This window comes from Mixophyes fleayi, chromosome 4 (assembly GCF_038048845.1).
Source record: "Mixophyes fleayi isolate aMixFle1 chromosome 4, aMixFle1.hap1, whole genome shotgun sequence".
Classification (NCBI taxonomy): Eukaryota; Metazoa; Chordata; class Amphibia; order Anura; family Limnodynastidae; genus Mixophyes; species Mixophyes fleayi.
The window spans coordinates 342,167,219-342,187,214 of record NC_134405.1 but is presented as its reverse complement, the minus strand read 5'-3'; the positions used below and the strand labels follow the sequence as shown (position 1 = coordinate 342,187,214).

At 43.1% G+C, this 19,996-nt stretch overlaps 1 protein-coding gene and 1 pseudogene across 1 annotated transcript; both read right to left on the bottom strand.

Moving 5' to 3' along the window:
* Nucleotides 1–340: 340 nt before the first annotated feature.
* LOC142150331 (E3 ubiquitin-protein ligase TRIM11-like) lies at nt 341–8,354 on the bottom strand (annotated as a pseudogene).
* Nucleotides 8,355–16,818: 8,464 nt separating this feature from the next.
* LOC142153290 (E3 ubiquitin/ISG15 ligase TRIM25-like) lies at nt 16,819–19,439 on the bottom strand. The gene has a single exon (XM_075210749.1). It carries the CDS (start codon nt 19,089–19,091, stop codon nt 17,307–17,309), a length of 1,785 nt encoding a protein of 594 aa, XP_075066850.1. The 5' UTR covers nt 19,092–19,439; the 3' UTR covers nt 16,819–17,306.
* Between the last annotated feature and the right edge of the window lie 557 nt (nt 19,440–19,996).

Here is a 19,996-nt window from a genome sequence, read left to right as displayed (position 1 = left end):
CTCCCAGCCTACATGTGTCACGTATGTGTTACATAGATGCTGGGACTTGTAGTACCACAACAGATACAGAGACCGGCCGTCTAATACAATAATGCAATATTACAGGAACAATTTGTGACATTTATTATCTACATTACTAACATATAACTGATGAATAATCATTGGACATTAGATCTACATAACAATATTGTTCTGAGTTTTACACCTGACGCTATGGGGGGTATTCAATTGTTAGCAAGACGGGTGAAATACCCGCGCTCAAAAAATATTACCGTTAATACGGTAATTTGCGCGTAAATACCGTTAATACGGTAATTTACTCGCTGGATTTTAGGAGCTGCGAGCTGAAATTCAGCGAGTAATTACCGTATTAACGGTTATATTTTTCGAGCACGGGTATTTCACCCGTCTCGCTAACAATTGAATACCCCCCTAAGAATTATTTAGATTTACCAGGAATACAGACGTTAGATAATGTTGGACATAAAACACAGATGCTGCATACATGGCGACTGTAATGACCAAGTGGTAAGTGCAGGGGAGGGGGCGAAGCGCTGCAAATCTAATAATTGTGGCCCCGGCCCTGGCAGAGAAATGTTACAATTGAATCACAGGGTGGAGCCAAAATGATGTGATTCGCTGCGAATTGTGTCATTGAGGCCCCGTCCCACCCACTTCACTAGGAAGAGGGCGGGGTCCAGGGGAAAGGCCTGCTCTCCAGGGGGGTCTGGGAGAACACATGAAATTCAGGAGTCTCCAGGACATTCCGGGAGATAGACAAGTATGACCTGCTGGGACATTGTATGCACAAGATTATACACTTATTACTTATACCAGGATCATATTCTACATATACACAGCTGTAGCTCCACCCACTTCTCCATTCTATAAACTAATTGTCCCACCAATCAGATTCCCCTCCCTGTGATGTCACCAGTCTCTGGGCAGATTTCTCCCAGCTCCTGATTCTCCAAAGATATCTGTATACAACCTTCATATACACATAATGCAGCATGAAGGGGCTCAGTGAAGGTGGCAGTGATGGTGTGTAAGTGTCTGATAGGGTCACACAGAGAATAAAAGGACAGCTGTCCAGCCTCATAATCCAGATATATCCTCACTCTATCATAGGGAATATTTTCAGGTAATTGGATCTCTTCACTGTCATGTATCACTGAATACACATCGTCATTCCTATCCAAACACCAGGACTTGTTATTATATCCAATGAGTGATTGATCTCCTCTCCTGTCTATACTGGGATAAGACATTCCTACACTCCAGCTCCCAGAATCACTGATATCCACTTCCCAGTAATGTCGCCCTGAGGAAAAACTCCCAGTGCTTAATACCTGAGGATAATCCTGAAATCTCTCTGGTGTATCTGGATGATTTTGGTTTATATCTGACACAGATGCAGTTTTCCTGTCATCTGATATATGTATATAATTACCAGCTGTGTTTACATCTAGTAATATGTCTGTAGGTTCCTGTACATAGAAGCATACATTTATACCTGTTATTATATCAGATAATATTTGTAGTGCCCCTGAGATGAGACCTACATGCAGATCTCCTACATCATGGACCTGTTTATCATGTCTCTCTCTGTCCTCAGTATCTCCCTCAGTATTACATGAGTTATCCCTGTGTGATTCCTCTTCTTGTACAACAGTCTCAGGATCAGTCATGTTACTCAACTCCTCCTCATCATCACACAAGTCACCTGTGTCTGGTTCCTGTAAGACAGTCACTGGATCAGACATGTTACACAGCTACTCAATGTGACGCATCTTACTGGACAGCTCGTCCTTCTTTATTTCCAGCTGCTGGATCAGATCAGAGACTGAGAGTGAAACGATCTCTTCCTGCCTGGAGATCTCACTCAGGACTCTCTTCTCTAGGTCTTCCAGCTGTCTCCTGATGTCTCTAAACAGGGCAGTGACTGTCTCTGTTACACCAGCTGCTTTTTCCGGATCTTCTCTCCTGCGCTCCTGCAGACTCTGGACTCTTCTCTCAGTCTCCTCTCTCTTTGTGGTCAGTTTCTGCAGAACATTTCTCAGTTTCTCCTTCTTCTTCTCAGAGGCTTCATCCAGCGACTCCATCTGATGTCCTCTGTGTTCCCCGATCAGACAGCAGGACACACAGATACAGGCAGCGTCCTCAGTGCAGTAATACTCCAGGATCTTCTTATGGACAGAACAATTTCTCTTCTCGAAGGAAGTGGTGGGATCAACTAAGACATGTTCTGGTGACTTCTTGTGTATTCTCCAATGTATATCACAGAGAGAAGCTTCACACCTGAGGCAGGTTTTAAGAGCAGGTACTGAAGAATGGAAACAGAAAGTACAGAATATCTCAGTTTCCTGAGTTTTCCGGACATGTTCTGCTATGCTGCACAGCTTCCTGTTTTTCTCCAGGACAGGACGATCCTGAAACTCTGCTCTGCATTCAGGACAGGTATAATCTCCAGACCCCTCCTGTTTATCCAGCACACGATCAATACAGACCCGGCAGAAGTTGTGTCCACATCTCAGTGTTACAGGATCTGTATAAATGTTCAGGCAGATGGAACAGTCCAGCTCCTGTCTCAGATCAGCAGACGCCATCGCTGACAGCAGAAGAGAGAAATTAAAGTGAAAATTAAAGTGAAATTAAAGTCTCTATCACTCAGATACCAGTGGGTTGGTTTTACATTTTACATACAGGGAGACTGAGCTTATCACTCATATTATGGTCCTGATTCATCAAGATAAGTATCTGCCGATTTTGATAGTATTGTACGCAAAATCAAACTGCGCATGCCCAGAACCGGCCCATACACCAGTAAGCGCAGCCCTGTCCAGTGTGTCTTCGTACGCAAAGTACACTTACTACAGCCTACGATTTCAGGGAGTGAACGGGGCAGAAAGGGGTGTTTTGCCGTAGCCAATTTACAGTAAGGGCGCGCCAAGCTGGAGCGCTCGCAGCCACATCCGAACCAAGCTCTGGGCATCTCAGAGTTTCTTGTTTCTCTGCCGTATCTCTTGCACCAGCTATAGGACCAGCCTAAGTCCTGATCAGTACTGATGTCAGTATCGTATGCATGTAACTTGTGTCTGCAATCACCAGCAACTGTAAAAATGTATTTAAACTTTTTTAACATTATTTCATATATTACTAACAGGTGACATCAATGCAATATTTTTTTGGGTGTGTTCTCCTTCAAATTCATAATCCACATAGGTATTGGACGTATCCTGCAGCGTAATGTGCAGCAGAGCACAGCTGACCCGCCCCTGATTTCTACAGCGCAAGTATCTTGAGATCTGAAATATGTGAGGTTAATACTAAACGTGGGCTGCGCTCAGTATGTGAGGTTAATACTAAACGTGGGCTGCGCTCAGTATCTGAGGTTAATACTAAACGTGGGATGCGCTCAGTATCTGAGGTTAATACTAAACGTGGGCTGCGCTCAGTATGTGAGGTTAATACTAAACGTGGGATGTGCTCAGTATGTGAGGTTAATACTAAACGTGGGCTGCGCTCAGTATGTGAGGTTAATACTAAACGTGGGATGCGCTCAGTATGTGAGGTTAATACTAAACGTGGGATGCGCTCAGTATCTGAGGTTAATACTAAACGTGGGCTGCGCTCAGTATGTGAGGTTAATACTAAACGTGGGATGCGCTCAGTATCTGAGGTTAATACTAAACGTGGGCTGCGCTCAGTATCTGAGGTTAATACTAAACGTGGGATGCGCTCAGTATGTGAGGTTAATACTAAACGTGGGTTGCGCTCAGTATGTGAGGTTAATACTAAACGTGGGCTGCGCTCAGTATGTGAGGTTAATACTAAACGTGGGATGCTCTCAGTATGTGAGGTTAATACTAAACGTGGGATGTGCTCAATATGTGAGGTTAATACTAAACGTGGGATGTGCTCAGTATGTGAGGTTAATACTAAACGTGGGATGCGCTCAGTATGTGAGGTTAATACTAAACGTGGGATGTGCTCAGTATGTGAGGTTAATACTAAACGTGGGATGCGCTCAGTATGTGAGGTTAATACTAAACGTGGGATGCGCTCAGTATCTGAGGTTAATACTAAACGTGGGATGCGCTCAGTATGTGAGGTTAATACTAAACGTGGGATGCGCTCAGTATCTGAGGTTAATACTAAACGTGGGCTGCTCTCAGTATGTGAGGTTAATACTAAACGTGGGATGCGCTCAGTATGTGAGGTTAATACTAAACGTGAGATGTGCTCAGTATGTGAGGTTAATACTAAACGTGGGATGCGCTCAGTATGTGAGGTTAATACTAAACGTGGGATGCGCTCAGTATCTGAGGTTAATACTAAACGTGGGCTGCGCTCAGTATCTGAGGTTAATACTAAACGTGGGATGCGCTCAGTATGTGAGGTTAATACTAAACGTGGGTTGCGCTCAGTATGTGAGGTTAATACTAAACGTGGGTTGCGCTCAGTATGTGAGGTTAATACTAAACGTGGGATGCGCTCAGTATGTGAGGTTAATACTAAACGTGGGATGTGCTCAGTATGTGAGGTTAATACTAAACGTGGGATGCGCTCAGTATGTGAGGTTAATACTAAACGTGGGATGCGCTCAGTATCTGAGGTTAATACTAAACGTGGGCTGCGCTCAGTATGTGAGGTTAATACTAAACGTGGGTTGCGCTCAGTATGTGAGGTTAATACTAAACGTGGGATGTGCTCAGTATCTGAGGTTAATACTAAACGTGGGATGCGCTCAGTATGTGAGGTTAATACTAAAGGTGGGCTGCGCTCAGTATGTGAGGTTAATACTAAAGGTGGGCTGCGCTCAGTATGTGAGGTTAATACTAAAGGTGGGCTGCGCTCAGTATGTGAGGTTAATACTAAACGTGGGATGCGCTCAGTATGTGAGGTTAATACTAAACGTGGGATGCGCTCAGTATGTGAGGTTAATACTAAACGTGGGATGTGCTCAGTATGTGAGGTTAATACTAAACGTGGGATGTGCTCAGTATGTGAGGTTAATACTAAACGTGGGATGTGCTCAGTATGTGAGGTTAATACTAAACGTGGGATGTGCTCAGTATGTGAGGTTAATACTAAACTTGGGTTACGCTCAGTATGTGAGGTTAATACTAAACATGGGTTACGCTCAGTATGTGAGGTTAATACTAAACGTGGGCTGCGCTCAGTATGTGAGGTTAATACTAAATGTGGGTTACGCTCAGTATGTGAGGTTAATACTAAACGTGGGCTGCGCTCAGTATGTGAGGTTAATACTAAACGTGGGATGCGCTCAGTATCTGAGGTTAATACTAAACGTGGGCTGCGCTCAGTATCTGAGGTTAATACTAAACGTGGGATGCGCTCAGTATGTGAGGTTAATACTAAACGTGGGTTGCGCTCAGTATGTGAGGTTAATACTAAACGTGGGCTGCGCTCAGTATGTGAGGTTAATACTAAACGTGGGATGCGCTCAGTATGTGAGGTTAATACTAAACGTGGGATGCTCTCAGTATGTGAGGTTAATACTAAACGTGGGATGCGCTCAGTATGTGAGGTTAATACTAAACGTGGGATGTGCTCAGTATGTGAGGTTAATACTAAACGTGGGATGTGCTCAGTATGTGAGGTTAATACTAAACGTGGGATGCGCTCAGTATGTGAGGTTAATACTAAACATGGGTTACGCTCAGTATGTGAGGTTAATACTAAACGTGGGCTGCGCTCAGTATGTGAGGTTAATACTAAACGTGGGATGTGCTCAGTATGTGAGGTTAATACTAAACGTGGGATGCGCTCAGTATGTGAGGTTAATACTACATGTGGGCTGCGCTCAGTATGTGAGGTTAATACTAAACGTGGGCTGCGCTCAGTATCTGAGGTTAATACTAAACGTGGGCTGCGCTCAGTATGTGAGGTTAATACTAAACGTGGGATGCGCTCAGTATGTGAGGTTAATACTAAACGTGGGATGCGCTCAGTATCTGAGGTTAATACTAAACGTGGGCTGCGCTCAGTATCTGAGGTTAATACTAAACGTGGGATGCGCTCAGTATGTGAGGTTAATACTAAACGTGGGTTGCGCTCAGTATGTGAGGTTAATACTAAACGTGGGCTGCGCTCAGTATCTGAGGTTAATACTAAACGTGGGATGCGCTCAGTATCTGAGGTTAATACTAAACGTGGGCTGCGCTCAGTATCTGAGGTTAATACTAAACGTGGGATGCGCTCAGTATGTGAGGTTAATACTAAACGTGGGCTGCGCTCAGTATGTGAGGTTAATACTAAACGTGGGATGCTCTCAGTATGTGAGGTTAATACTAAACGTGGGATGCGCTCAGTATGTGAGGTTAATACTAAACGTGGGATGTGCTCAGTATGTGAGGTTAATACTAAACGTGGGATGTGCTCAGTATGTGAGGTTAATACTAAACGTGGGATGCACTCAGTATGTGAGGTTAATACTAAACTTGGGTTACGCTCAGTATGTGAGGTTAATACTAAATGTGGGATGTGCTCAGTATGTGAGGTTAATACTAAACTTGGGTTACGCTCAGTATGTGAGGTTAATACTAAACATGGGTTACGCTCAGTATGTGAGGTTAATACTAAACGTGGGCTGCGCTCAGTATGTGAGGTTAATACTAAATGTGGGTTACGCTCAGTATGTGAGGTTAATACTAAACGTGGGCTGCGCTCAGTATGTGAGGTTAATACTAAACTTGGGTTACGCTCAGTATGTGAGGTTAATACTAAACGTGGGATGCGCTCAGTATGTGAGGTTAATACTAAACTTGGGTTACGCTCAGTATGAGGTTAATACTAAACGTGGGTTACGCTCAGTATGTGAGGTTAATACTAAACTTGGGTTACGCTCAGTATGTGAGGTTAATACTAAACTTGGGTTACGCTCAGTATGTGAGGTTAATACTAAACATGGGTTGCGCTCAGTGTGTTGATGGATTAGGCCCTATATGTTTAGGCTCAGCTATACCTCGGGACACAGCTAATACATAAAGGGAAATCATGCAGAAAATGTACTTTATTTTGAAACAGTAAAGGAAATTTAATAAGCTGAAATGTATTAATTGTGCACAATTTTCAGGGCTTACAATAAAGTTACTTAATAAAAAATAAAGTTAGTTATCAGATTATGTTTATGTCTATACCTAGGTAAAGACTGTGATTATCTCGGCTGAGCATCACTCATCTGTCCTGGCGATACTCCGTTATATTGTACATGGGTAAGCAAGCTTGTGCGTGTGCAATGAATCTAACACCTTAGATTTGAGGTTTTAATTTAATTTAAAAATAAATGCAAAAATACAAAAATGTAAATAGGTATTAAACAAACATACAAATACATGAGTAGCATTACATATAAAATATAGGAGAGAGAGAGACTGGTAAAGTCTGTTAAAGGAGGTATTTCTTCTCTCAGGACATTGTCATATGTGTTCTAGAAGGGGTTAATGAAGTCAGATCCCCTGGGGTCTGATCTCTTATAAGGAGGGTCTGTCTCTAGAACTGTGATAGGACCTGTGTTACTGTTTATAGGATACACTGGGTGAGGTAGGATTCTGTTTTCTGTTACTCAGAGCTCAGACCAGCAGGAGTTATGTTATATTACTGTTTGCTGATTATGCACAGACAAGAAGCCTGGTAATAACATCTGCTGAGCCTACCTGCCGTATGTTTGCAGTTTCTACCAGTCTGCATTCCAGTGTGTTCAGAAATGTCCTCTGTCTATGTTAATGTAAGTCTGCATCTAAACCAGGTCTATGTTATTGTAATCTGAATTGTTTTGTCTATATCATCGTTGTCGGTATTAAAAGCGTCGGTATTAAAAGTACCACCGCCTTCTCCCCCTACAGACCGGGTGGCACAGTAAGCCCATCAGGTCACAATATCCCTCTCCCCTTAGATAATTTTTCTTATTTATTTAATATATTTGCACTGTTCATTTGTCTAGCAACAAAGTGTGAAACCTCATTGGATGTACTGTGAAAGGTGGTAACTAATATCTAATGTGTAGTCAAACCTAAAGGGAATAAAATAGGAAAATGTTGGTGGATAAACGGAGAGTGCAGATAGGATATGTTATTGGTTTAGTAAATAAACATCTGTATTAAGCTAATTGTGCTGGATCTGTGCAAGAACTGCAGCAGAAATACATGTAACAGTACCTGTAACATAGTGACTGATATATAAAGAGGGGGATCCTCACTACATCTAGTCAGTGTTATATAGACAATCCTTACCCTATGTGCTGTTGGTGGGGAGCAGAGAGGACTCTGGGAGTTCTGGGAACATGCTGCAAAGTGTGTGGAACGTAGACCAAGTGCAGACCCCACATCCTGGTACGGTGGGCTGGAAGGATCAAACTTGTTTCAGTCTCACACTAACTACATGTGATAAGTGCTGAGGCTGCAGTAATTACTGTGACCTGTCAGAAGCCGAGAAACAGAGCTCAGATGTAGTAGTTAGATGTGAATGTAGTTAGTGTACAGGTGAGCTGGCCGTGGTTTTTTTTAGCACCTTAAATTATTAAACTTTATTTTGTATAAATGAATAAATAAACAACGCTTAAATAGTAGTGCATTAAACATGTTTTATCCCAAGCATAGCCCCGCCCCCAGCGACATGTCCTAATGATCTACGGAGGGACCACAGACAACGCTGCCTCAGCAGCAGGTAGAGGGTTCAAGTCTTATGGATTTTACAGAAGTCCTGACTAATGTTCTGTGTAGATCACTAGAAAATCTGCCTCTGTAGTACAGGCACCAGCCCCCCATGTCTAACACAATTCCTTCCCCTCCCTGGGAAAGTGGGAGATCACTATATGTATGTGTATGTATTACATAGTTACCTACTCTCCCGGAATGTCCGGGAGACTCCCGAATTTTTGGGAGTTCTCCCGGACTCCCGAGAGAGCAGGCAAAAATCCCGGAACCAGCATCTCCCCGTTGTTGTAGATGGTGGGGGGGCTAACCGCGGCATCCTCTGATACTTCCTCGAGCTAGGGACGTGTGTATGTAAATTTGTGATGCCTGTACCAGTCCCACGTGGTGCGGTATCCGCACATCACTGATTTGTGTTTTGTATAGATGTGTATTGCACCTGTCTGGCTGCAGACCATTACACTTGTATAAAGCACGTGTGTTATTACCCTTTGCATCTATGTTGGGAATCTATTCATATTTACCCTTTATAAACTTATACCTTTATAAACTATTAAACTTATAAAGTCATATTAACCTTTATTAACTAATATTTGTAAAATACCCAGAATAAACCACACAGTGTTCATGCAACAGTTTTATTGCAGGAAAAAAAGTACAAAAATTTTTATTGCAGAATATGACAAGTGAAAAAAATAGTATTACACTTTTAAGGTGCCAGTGGTTTGTGGTAGAACAGTTCAACAAAATTTTTCTCAAAGTTTTTAATTTTTTTTCTTGATGTCGCTTGGGTTTCTATCCCCTTCTATTCCCCATTTTTTATTTCCTTGTGTGTATGCAGTCCATGGACCGAGCGATCGGACCATCGATCGCATGTAAAATCGATCAGCATAAAAAGTTGGTGGAAAATTCTGTAGTGTGTACCCAGTTTAACACTGAGCACTGTGAGATTATTCACCAATCTGCACAGTAAAGCTGGTTACACATCTATGCAATTATCGTGCAGATCACACAATAAATGACTGTTAGGTCAGATATCACATTAGTGTGTACGCTCCCACGATCATGTTATATTCTACCAAAGCTCATTGTATCGTTTGGTTTTATAAACTTCCTGACAATCGCAATCAACAATTGAACAATGTCGGGCACACGTGGCAGTGTGTAGTACACTCACCACCAGCAGTGTAGGCAGATATCTGTACAGTGTACAGAGTCACAATCTTTTCAGCAAATGGTTATGAGAGATGAAGATCACAGATCTGTAGGTAAGTTGTGTAGGTGTGTACACATGGTGTAGGTAAGTTGTGTAGGTGTGTACACATGGTGTAGGTAAGTTGTGTAGGTGTGTACACATGGATCGGCTGCTTATCGGGACTTTCAGTCGTTGGTGATATTGTTACAGAGTCACATCTGAAGTAAAATACCATAGTGTGTACCCAGCTTTACTGCAGGGATTAACCCCTCCTGTGCTGCTATGTACGTGGCTGCTGGGAGTGACACAGTCTCCATTCATAGGGGGGGAATTCAATTCCCCCCAAATTAGCGCGGCATAAAAGCTGTTACCGCTATTATGGTAATTTTAACCTGTCATTCCCCCCATATAGATGCATTCGGAGGTAATATACAGAGCTTGTTATTATTCATCAAGTAAACCAGATATGTAAGTGAAATTGACATATGGTTTTATGTACAGACATCTTGTAGAACTGTAGCAGATATCTACCCCGGACTGGACAGCTGTCCTAATATTGTACCACCTTATTACCAGCTGGCCCAAAATGCACTTACCAACAGAGAAGATGATGTAAATGCATGGTTTAAAAGCATAATTGCCTACTTTTGCCTGGCCCCATCCGGAAGATCACTGAAGACAGGTGTGGGGGGAGCACAGTAGGGGGCGGGGATTTGCAAATCGCATCATTCTGGCCCCGCCCTCAGTGACATAATGTCAGTTTTGAGTCTTTACAGTGGTATTCTGGGAGACCTAGCAGGAATTCGGGAGTCTCCGAATTCTGGCAGAGTTGGCATGTATGCTTAAAAGCGTGGCAGGAACAATCTCCCACCCTATCAGATTAGCCTCTAATCTCCAAGCTTGGCGTTATAAGTAATGTCTTGACCTCTGGTACCACCTCCACTCCCCCCCTCTGTTCCACCCTATTTGTGTCTCCCCCTTCCCTTTAGGATGTAAGCTCTCAGGAGCAGGACCCTCTGTCCTCATGTTCTCCTTCTACTATTCACCACCCTCTGTACCCCTAGTCCTGCTTCCCCAGCCCTGTTATCCTGAGCTCAGGTCTACTTCACGCTGGTCATTACCATCACTGTCACTGTCCTGTAAATAATCTGATCTGCATTACCAAGTTATCTGTGTGTAAGCTGTTAAATAGTAGATATTAGTTTAGTTTATAGTTATATATGGTTTAGTTTAACAATGTATTATGGATCTTAGCTGTCTGTGTTTTGTATACTACTGAAAATTTCATGTACAGCATTTTGTGGCGCCTTGTAAATAAAAGATGATAATAATAATGATGATAAAAGTTGCAGAATATTAAGTAGTACACAAATTAAAGTCATTATAAGGTGGAAAACCACTTATATATCTTTCCCTCTGCCCTATTGATATGTAATCAGTATATGTACAGGTCCATTGTGCTTCTACACAGGGCTGTAGCGAGGGCGGTGCGTCCATCCAGGTCACATGGCCGAGGGGGCACCAGGGCCGCATGTTATTTTCCCCAGGCAGTGACATTCATCATACCGCTTGTGATGATACCAGGACTTTAGGGTAGGAACCCAGAGGGAAGTCCTGGTATCTAAGGGTTTGGGGTCACACAGACAAGGAGAGATAGGAAGGATACAACTGTATCTTTATTACAACAGATGAACTTCAATTGCATTTCACCACACTCCAGACAACACTCCTTAAATTCCCCGATGCTATAAAGTCACAAAACACCATTAAAAAATGAACAGTCTTTACTTTATACAAATCCAGTTATGTCAGGTTGTTCTCGGAACAGGTTGTAGTCCAGGATGCGTACCGTAGATGTGTCTTTGTCCCATGAACTGGAGCAGGAATTGCAATTGAGCTGAGTTTCTTCCAGCAGGTGCTCATATGGGGGGGGGGGTGCCATTTGCCTGGAAACCCCCCTTCCATGGACCACAACTTTGGCAAGCTGCAGCAACATACAGGTGTCCATCACACAGGACCATTTTTACATAGGAGCTGATGGAGCTCCAGTAATAGACCCATGAGGGGAGTAGTGCTCTATAGAGGCACCAGCTCCGTAGGTTGCAGATACTTTTTTTCAGTCTCCTTGGTACCTGGACAAGCCACCAATTAGGGAGTCACTGATGTCACTGTGCAATTCCCTAATTGGTTTCTGCTGCTGCCAATCACCTTCCCCAGGTAGGAGCACTGTGTACTCCCCACCAGGGCTGCCAAGAAGAATTCAGGGCCCGGGTACAACAAATTCATGGGGCCCCCCTCATAGTGAAGTAAGCCCCAAAATTTTTTTGCGACGCCTTACGGCGGCGCAAAAAATATTAGGTGTTTGGTCATGCATTCAGGGGCGTGGCTAGCCAAACGGCGGTGCAAAACATTTGGGAGGTGTGGTCATGCATTTGGGGGCGTGGCAAACATGCCATTGGGGCGTGGCTAACATAAAAACCACTAGGCTCTCAATTCGCCGGAGCGTCACATATGTTCAAGCACTCCTGACTTTCAGGACATCTACCACCACAGGGTAGTATACAAACAATGCAGTGTGTACACAAACAGTTCAGTCTTGGCCTACACCTTACATTGGGCACAACACTCACCAAAAATTGGTAGTGTCCCTACTAGAATCACAACATTTCACACACTGTGCTGCTCTCTCCTACCTGTTCTTCTCACTTTCACCACCTGTTGCTGCTGCTTTCTTTAGTTGTGGCTTGTCCGGATCCAGAAATGTTGAAGGACCTATTTTGAAAAAAAAATGGCTACATTTAGAAAATTACAGCCAGCCCCAGCGTTAAATCAATAGCACCCACGATTAATAATTAGGCCTTCCTCCAGCCCCAACATTAAAATAATACTATTCACATTTAATAAATAAACCTATTTCCCTTCCTGCAAACAGCCCCAGCTGTACCTATTTCCCGCAACCATCACTGCCATTAAATAATTCATAGTCACATTTAATAAATAGACCTCATTCTCCCTAAACTCACCCCAAGATTCAATAGCCCCCAAACCACCCTATCTTAAATTAATAGTCCCTACTATTAAATTGCCTCACCATCACCCTACAAACAAAATAGCGCCCATTAATTAGCTGGCACCTACCTCACACACACTACATTGCAACAAGCCCCCTGTGCCATCACACACACAATACTGTGCCCCTTCATCACAACTACACTGTACCCCCTTATGCTCACACTGCGACCTCCATGCTGCTTTTCCCCCTTTGTGCCTCTCTCCCACTTTTTTTCCCTCCTCTGTTCCTCTCTCCCACTTTTTTTCCCCTCCTCTGTTCCTCTCTCCCCAATTTTTTTTATTCCTCTATGGCTCTCTCCTTTTTTTCCTCCTCTGTTTCTCTGTCCCCTTTCTTTATAGTACTGTCCCTCTCTGTTTTCCTCCCCTTGCCTCTCCGTTTTTTTACTTACCTTTTGTCAACTTATTTCTTTTCTTTTCTGCTCTTCTGTCTCCTCTTCTGTCTTCTTTCTTCCTGCTGGCTGCGGCGCTCCTCACTGACTGACAGGCGTGACTTGATGACGTCACGCCCGGCAGTCAGTGTGAATGGAGGAGAGGAGGGACACGGCGCCGCGCGATCACGTGAGTATTTTTTTTTTTTTAGTTTATTCTTCCTCCCAGCTCCCAAGAAACCCAAGACCCCCCCCCCCCCCCCCCCCCGCGGGAAAAAAATATATAAAAAGTTAAAAAAAATAGCGCAAGACAGAAAAATTAAAAAAAAAATTAATTAGCAGCGAGGGCCCGGGTAAACTGTACCCGCTCCCCCCCCTCTCGGCGGCCCTGCTCCCCACCCCCCAGCACTGGCGGCAGCATCTCCCTGCGCAGACAGCCCCAAAATGTGACACAGGAGGGTAACCAGACCTGTTCCTGTTGCAATAAGTGACCAGTAAGTGGTATGTGCACAAAATCATAATAAAGCACAGACGTGTGTGTGTGTTGTGTGTGTGTGTGTATGTTATCCCTGATTCAAACCCCTTAATATACAATTAATCTAATGAAAATTCTGTTTTCATTTTATTTTATTTAAAAAAAAAATAATTGATATTTTATAATAAAAAAATATATATTAATGTAATAGAAATTGTAAGTGATAACAATATCATGTTTATATTAGGGATGTGCACCGGCCACTTTTGGTGTCTCGTGTTTTGTGTTTTGGATTCAGATTTGCTCGAGGTTTTGGGTTTGGATTTGTTTTGTAAAACACCTGACGAAAGGTTTTGGTTCGGATTAAAGGTTTTGGATTCGGATTTATTTGAAAAAAAACATAAAAAGTGTTAAAATCAAGTTTTTTTGGTTTATTTTCACTCCTACGCTATTATTAACCTCAATAACATTCAATAACAATCATTTCCACTAATTCCCAGTCTATTCTGAACACCTCACAATATTGTTTTTAGTCTAAAACAGGCTCTACTGAGGCAAGATGTCGTCCTCATCCTCAACCTCTGATTCCTCTCCCCCTACAGTGTGTACTTCCTCCTCATCACACATGATCAATTCGTCCCCGCTGGACTCCACAACCACAGGTCCCTCTGTAGTATCTGGAGGCCAGTGCTGTACTTGATTGAGGAATTGATAATTCATTTTTATGAACATCATTTTTTCAACGTTATGAGGAAGCAACCTCCTTCGCCGCTCACTGACCAGGTTCCCCGCTGCACTAAAAACTCTTTCCGAGTACACACTGGAGGGGGGACAACTCAGGTAAAATAGAGCCAGTTTGTACAGGGGCTTCCAAACTGCCTTTTTTTCCTGCCAGTAACAATATGGACTGTCTGACATGTCTACTTGGATGGTGTCAGCAAAATAATCCTCCACCATTTTTTCTATTGTGACAGCATCCAATGCAGCAACAGTAGACATGTCTGCAATGATTAGCAGGTCCTTCAGTCCGGAACAGATGTTATCAGCATCCCCGCCAGCGGGTCTTTTAGGAAAACTGAGCTTTTTCCTCGCAGCTTTATCCTCCAAATTTTTGTTTTCCATTATATGTAGCACAAGAGAGCATACCCCTAAGCCACACACACTCGGCAAAGCCTTTAAAAATTATATGCGGCACAGGAGAGTACCACTGGACTTATACTGCTGAATCAGTGAACTTTGTAATATAGCAGTACCACTGGACTTATACTGCAGAATCAGTGAACTTTGTAATATAGCAGTACCACTGGACTTATACTGCAGAATCAGTGAACTTTGTAATATTGCAGTACCACTGGACTTATACTGCAGGATTGTTTTTGGATATTTTTTTTTAATTTCTTTTTTTTATAATTATTTTTTTTTAATTTTTTTTATATGGGGAAATAACTATGCCCTTAGAAGGACAGAGCACAGGACACTGGACCACTGGACTGAACAGGACACAGCACAGGACCCTGCAGCACCACTGAACTCAGAAGGACAGAGCACAGGACACAGCACCACTGGACTGAACATGACACAGCACAGGACACAGAGCACAGCACAGCACAGCACGAGATATAGCAGGACAGAGGACCACCTAACACAACCTCCCTCTATCCTGATCAATGCCCGAGTGAAGATGGCGGCGGCCAGCGGGGAATTTTATAGAATCCGAGTATCGCGAGATCCGACAGCGGGATTATGACGCGGAGCCTCGGTTTCAGTTTTGCAATTGGCGGGAATACCCGGATCTGTCTCGGATCCGGCTCGGATCGGCAAGGTTCGGGTGGGCTCGGATTTCAGATATCCAAGCCCGCTCATCCCTAGTTTATATTATATAGACTAAAGGTTGTATTTGATTAAATGACTATATTAAGTGATATACCATAATATACAATATTAATTTAATCAAAAATGTGTTTTATCAAAATAAAAAATACAGCATCTGGGCTAGGTTCCTACTGGCATTGTGTTGTTGTTTTAATAACGAAAATGCTACCAGCATAGAGAGATCCCACAAGGCTTTAACAGCGCTTGTACAGAAACACATGTGTATAGAAAAAGACGCAGTCTGTAATCTGGATGTTATCACAAACACTACAGTAGTGGGTCTGGTAGAAACAATGATCTCTAATATCATCCCTTGTAACGTGTAGGCCAACACTAAGCTGGTGGTCAGCGGCAGGCTGGGCTGATGGGAAAGGGGGCATCTGTCCCAGGAAGTTAGCCGACATTCTAGGGAGCTCCCCCAATATTCCGGTAGAGTAGGGACACACACAGAGTGACACACGCGCAGACACACACAGACACACACACACACACACACACACACACACACACACAGACTCACACAAGCACAGACACACACATTCACACAGAGACAGACAGACACACGCAGACACACAGACAGACACACACATGCAGACACACACACAGACAGACACACACATGCAGACACACACACACAGGCACACACACACACACACACGTAGACACACACACGCAGACACACACACACTAGAGCTGAATCTCACTCCTATATTCTGTGTGTAATTTTGTCACAATTTATGAGAGCGGCAGCCATTTTCTTGTAGCATGGGAGGCACAGCAGACGCTGGAGTTTATCTTACCTGCCCGGGAGTCCAGGAGATTTCCCAATATAGAGTAGACAACTATGATGTGAGGACCCCGGAATACAGAGAGGGTCTTCTCTAGCTCCCAGTGTCACAGCTTTACCATAGAGAGATGTTTTATTTCTCTGCCATACAGCCGGGATCAGTTCTCCCAGCCTACATGTGTCACTTATGTGTTACATAGATGCTGGGACTTGTAGTACCACAACAGCTACAGAGACAACAGCTGTCTAATACAATAACACAAGATTATAGGAACAATTTGTGACATTTATTTACTATATTACTGACCTATAACTGATGAATAATTATTGGACATTAGATTTACATAACAATATTGTTCTGAGATTTACACATAACGCTATGAATTATTTATATTTACCATTCCAGGAATACAAGCGTTAGATAATGTTGGACATAAAACACAGCTGCTGCCTACATGGCAACTGTAATGACCAAGTGGTAAGTGCAGGGGAGGGGGCGAAGCGCTGCAAGTCTAATAATTGTGGCCCCTGGCAGAGAAATGTTACAATTGCACCAGGGGGTGGGGCCAAAATGATGTGATTCACTGCGAATTGTGTCATTGAGGCTCCGTCCCACCCACTTCACTAGGAAGAGGGCGGGGTCCGGGGGAAAGGCCTGATCTCCGGGGAGTCTGGGAGAACTACCTGAAATTCAGGAGTTTCCAGGACATTCCGGGAGATAGACAAGTATGACCTGCTGGGACATTGTATGCACAAGATTATACACTTATTACTTATACCAGGATCATATTCTACATATACACAGCTGTAGCTCCACCCACTGCTCCATTCTATTGGGTAAATGTTCCACCAATCAGATTCACCTCCCTGTGATGTCACCGGTCTCTGGGCGGATTTCTCCCAGCTTCTGATTCTCCAAAGATATCTGTATACAACCTTCATATACACATAATGCAGCATGAAGGGGCTCAGTGAAGGTGGCAGTGACGGTGTGTAAGTGTCTGATCGGGTCACACAGAGAATAAAAGGACATCTGTCCAGCCTCATAATCCAGATATATCCTCACTCTATCATAGGGAATATTGTCAGGTAACTGGATCACTTTATTGTCATGTATCACTGAATACTCATCACCAGTCCTATCCAAACACCAGGACTTGTTATTCCATCCAATGTCTGACTCATCTCCTCTTCTGTCTATACTGGGATAACACATCCCTACACTCCAGCTCCCTGATTCACTGATCTCCACCTCCCAGTAATGTCGCCCTGAGGAAAATCTCCTGGTGCTTATTACCTGAGGATACTGAAATCTCTCAGATGTTTTTTGACATTTCTGCCTTATATCTGACCAGGATGCAGTTTTCTTATTACCTGATATATGTATATTATTACCAGCTGTGTCTACATCCAGTAATATGTCTGTAGGTTCCTGCACATAGAAGCATACATTTATACCTGTTATTATATCAGATAATGTGTGTAGTGCCCCTAAGATCAGACCCACATCCAGATTTCCTACATCATGGACCTGGTCATCATGTTTCTCTCCCTCCTCACTGTCTCCCTCCTCACTATCTTCCTCCTCAGTATTACATGTATTATCCCTGTGTGATTCCTCTTCTTGTACAACAGTCACAGGATCAGTCATGTTACTCAGCTCCTCAGTATCACACAAGTCACCTGTGTCTGGTTCCTGTAAGACAGTCAGTGGATCAGACATGTTACTCAGCTCCTCAGTATCACACAAGTCACCTGTGTCTGGTTCCTGTAAGACAGTCACTGGATCAGACATGTTACACAGCTCCTCAATGTGACGCATCTTCCTGGACAGCTCGTCCTTCTTTATTTCCAGCTGCTGGATCAGATCAGAGACTGAGAGTGAAACGCTCTCTTCCTGCCTGGAGATCTCACTCAGGACTCTCATCTCTAGGTCTTCCAGCTGTCTCCTGATGTCTCTAAACAGGGCAGTCACTGTCTCTGTTACACCAGCTGCTTTTTCCTGATTGTCTATCCTGTGCTCCTGCAGACTCTGGACTCTTTTCTTAGTCTCCTCTCTCTTTGTGGTCAGTTTCTGCAGAACATTTCTCAGTTTCTCCTTCTTCTTCTCAGAGGCCTCATCCAGTGATTCCATCTGATGTCCTCTGTGTTCCCCAATCAGACAGCAGGACACACAGATACAGGCAGCGTCCTCGGTGCAGAAATATTTCAACATCTCATCATGGATGGAACATTTTCTCTTCTCCATGGAAGTGGTGGGATCAATTAAGACATGTTCTGCTGACTTGTTGTGTGTCTTACAATGTATATCACAGAGAGAAGCTTCACACTTGATGCAGGTTTTAAGAGCAGGTACTGGAGAGTGGACACAATAAGTGCAGAATATCCCAGTTTCCTCCTCTGGAATAGAACGGACACGTTCTGCTATGTTGCACAGTTTTCTGTTTTTCTCCAGAACAGGACGATCCTGAAACTCTGCTCTGCATTCAGGACAGGTATAAACTCCAGACCCCTCCTGTGTATCCAGCACACGATCAATACAGACCCGGCAGAAGTTGTGTCCACATCTCAGTGTTACAGGATCTGTATAAATGTTCAGGCAGATGGAACAGTCCAGCTCCTGTCTCAGATCAGCAGATGCCATCGCTGACAGCAGAAGAGAGAAATGAAAGTTACAGACTCTGACACTCAGACACCAGTGTGTGTATTGCACAATTCCCACTCCGGGGGAGGCTGAGCTTATCAGTTTATATCTGACAGCAGAAGAGAGAAATGAAAGTGAAACTCTGACACTCACACACCAGTGAGTGTGTTTCACATTCTCCACACAGGGCGAGGCTGAGCTTGTCACTCACATTATATCTATAGACTCAGTTATACTAAGGGACACAGCTAATACATAGAGGGCCAATATGCAAAACAATTGTCTTAGTTTGGAAACAGTAAAGGTTATTTAATAAGCTGAACATCTTTAATTATGCACATTTTTCAGGGCTTACAGAAAACTTTAATAAAATATAGTTAGTTTGGACCTTATTTATCAAAAATATCTCACAGGGACAGCTGAGCGTCATTCTACTTTACTGGCGGTAATGGCTCAGAGCGATTATAACTCTACTACTGATCGCTTTGCTGGACCAGTCTCCATCATTTGTGCATGAGTGAGGGGGGCTTCCCAGCCCACACGTGTGATATGAAACTACGACAAACAGATTTCAGCATTAAATTCTATTAATGAAAAAATAAACCAAAAAAATTAAATGTTGAATAAACACACAAACACATTTGCAGCACTATATATAAAGCATTACTTATATGTGTTATAAAATATATATTGTTTTTAATGTTCCTTAAATTATTAAGCTTTATGTAAATTTCTTTTAATGCATAAAGATTCATTATCTAAATAGAAGTGCATTGAAAAAAAACACAGAATTTTTAAGGTTTGGGTTCCAAATGGTTGAGTTCAGGACTAATCCAAAAAAATACAAATTCCACAATAAGTCTTCAACATACACTTTTGTAGTCTAGTCAAATTGTTTTTCAAAG

What these genes read in the sequence shown, in the direction of transcription:
- LOC142153290 (XM_075210749.1), bottom strand. Translation starts at nt 19,091, where the DNA reads ATGGCATCTGCTGATCTGAGACAGGAGCTGGACTGTTCCATCTGCCTG.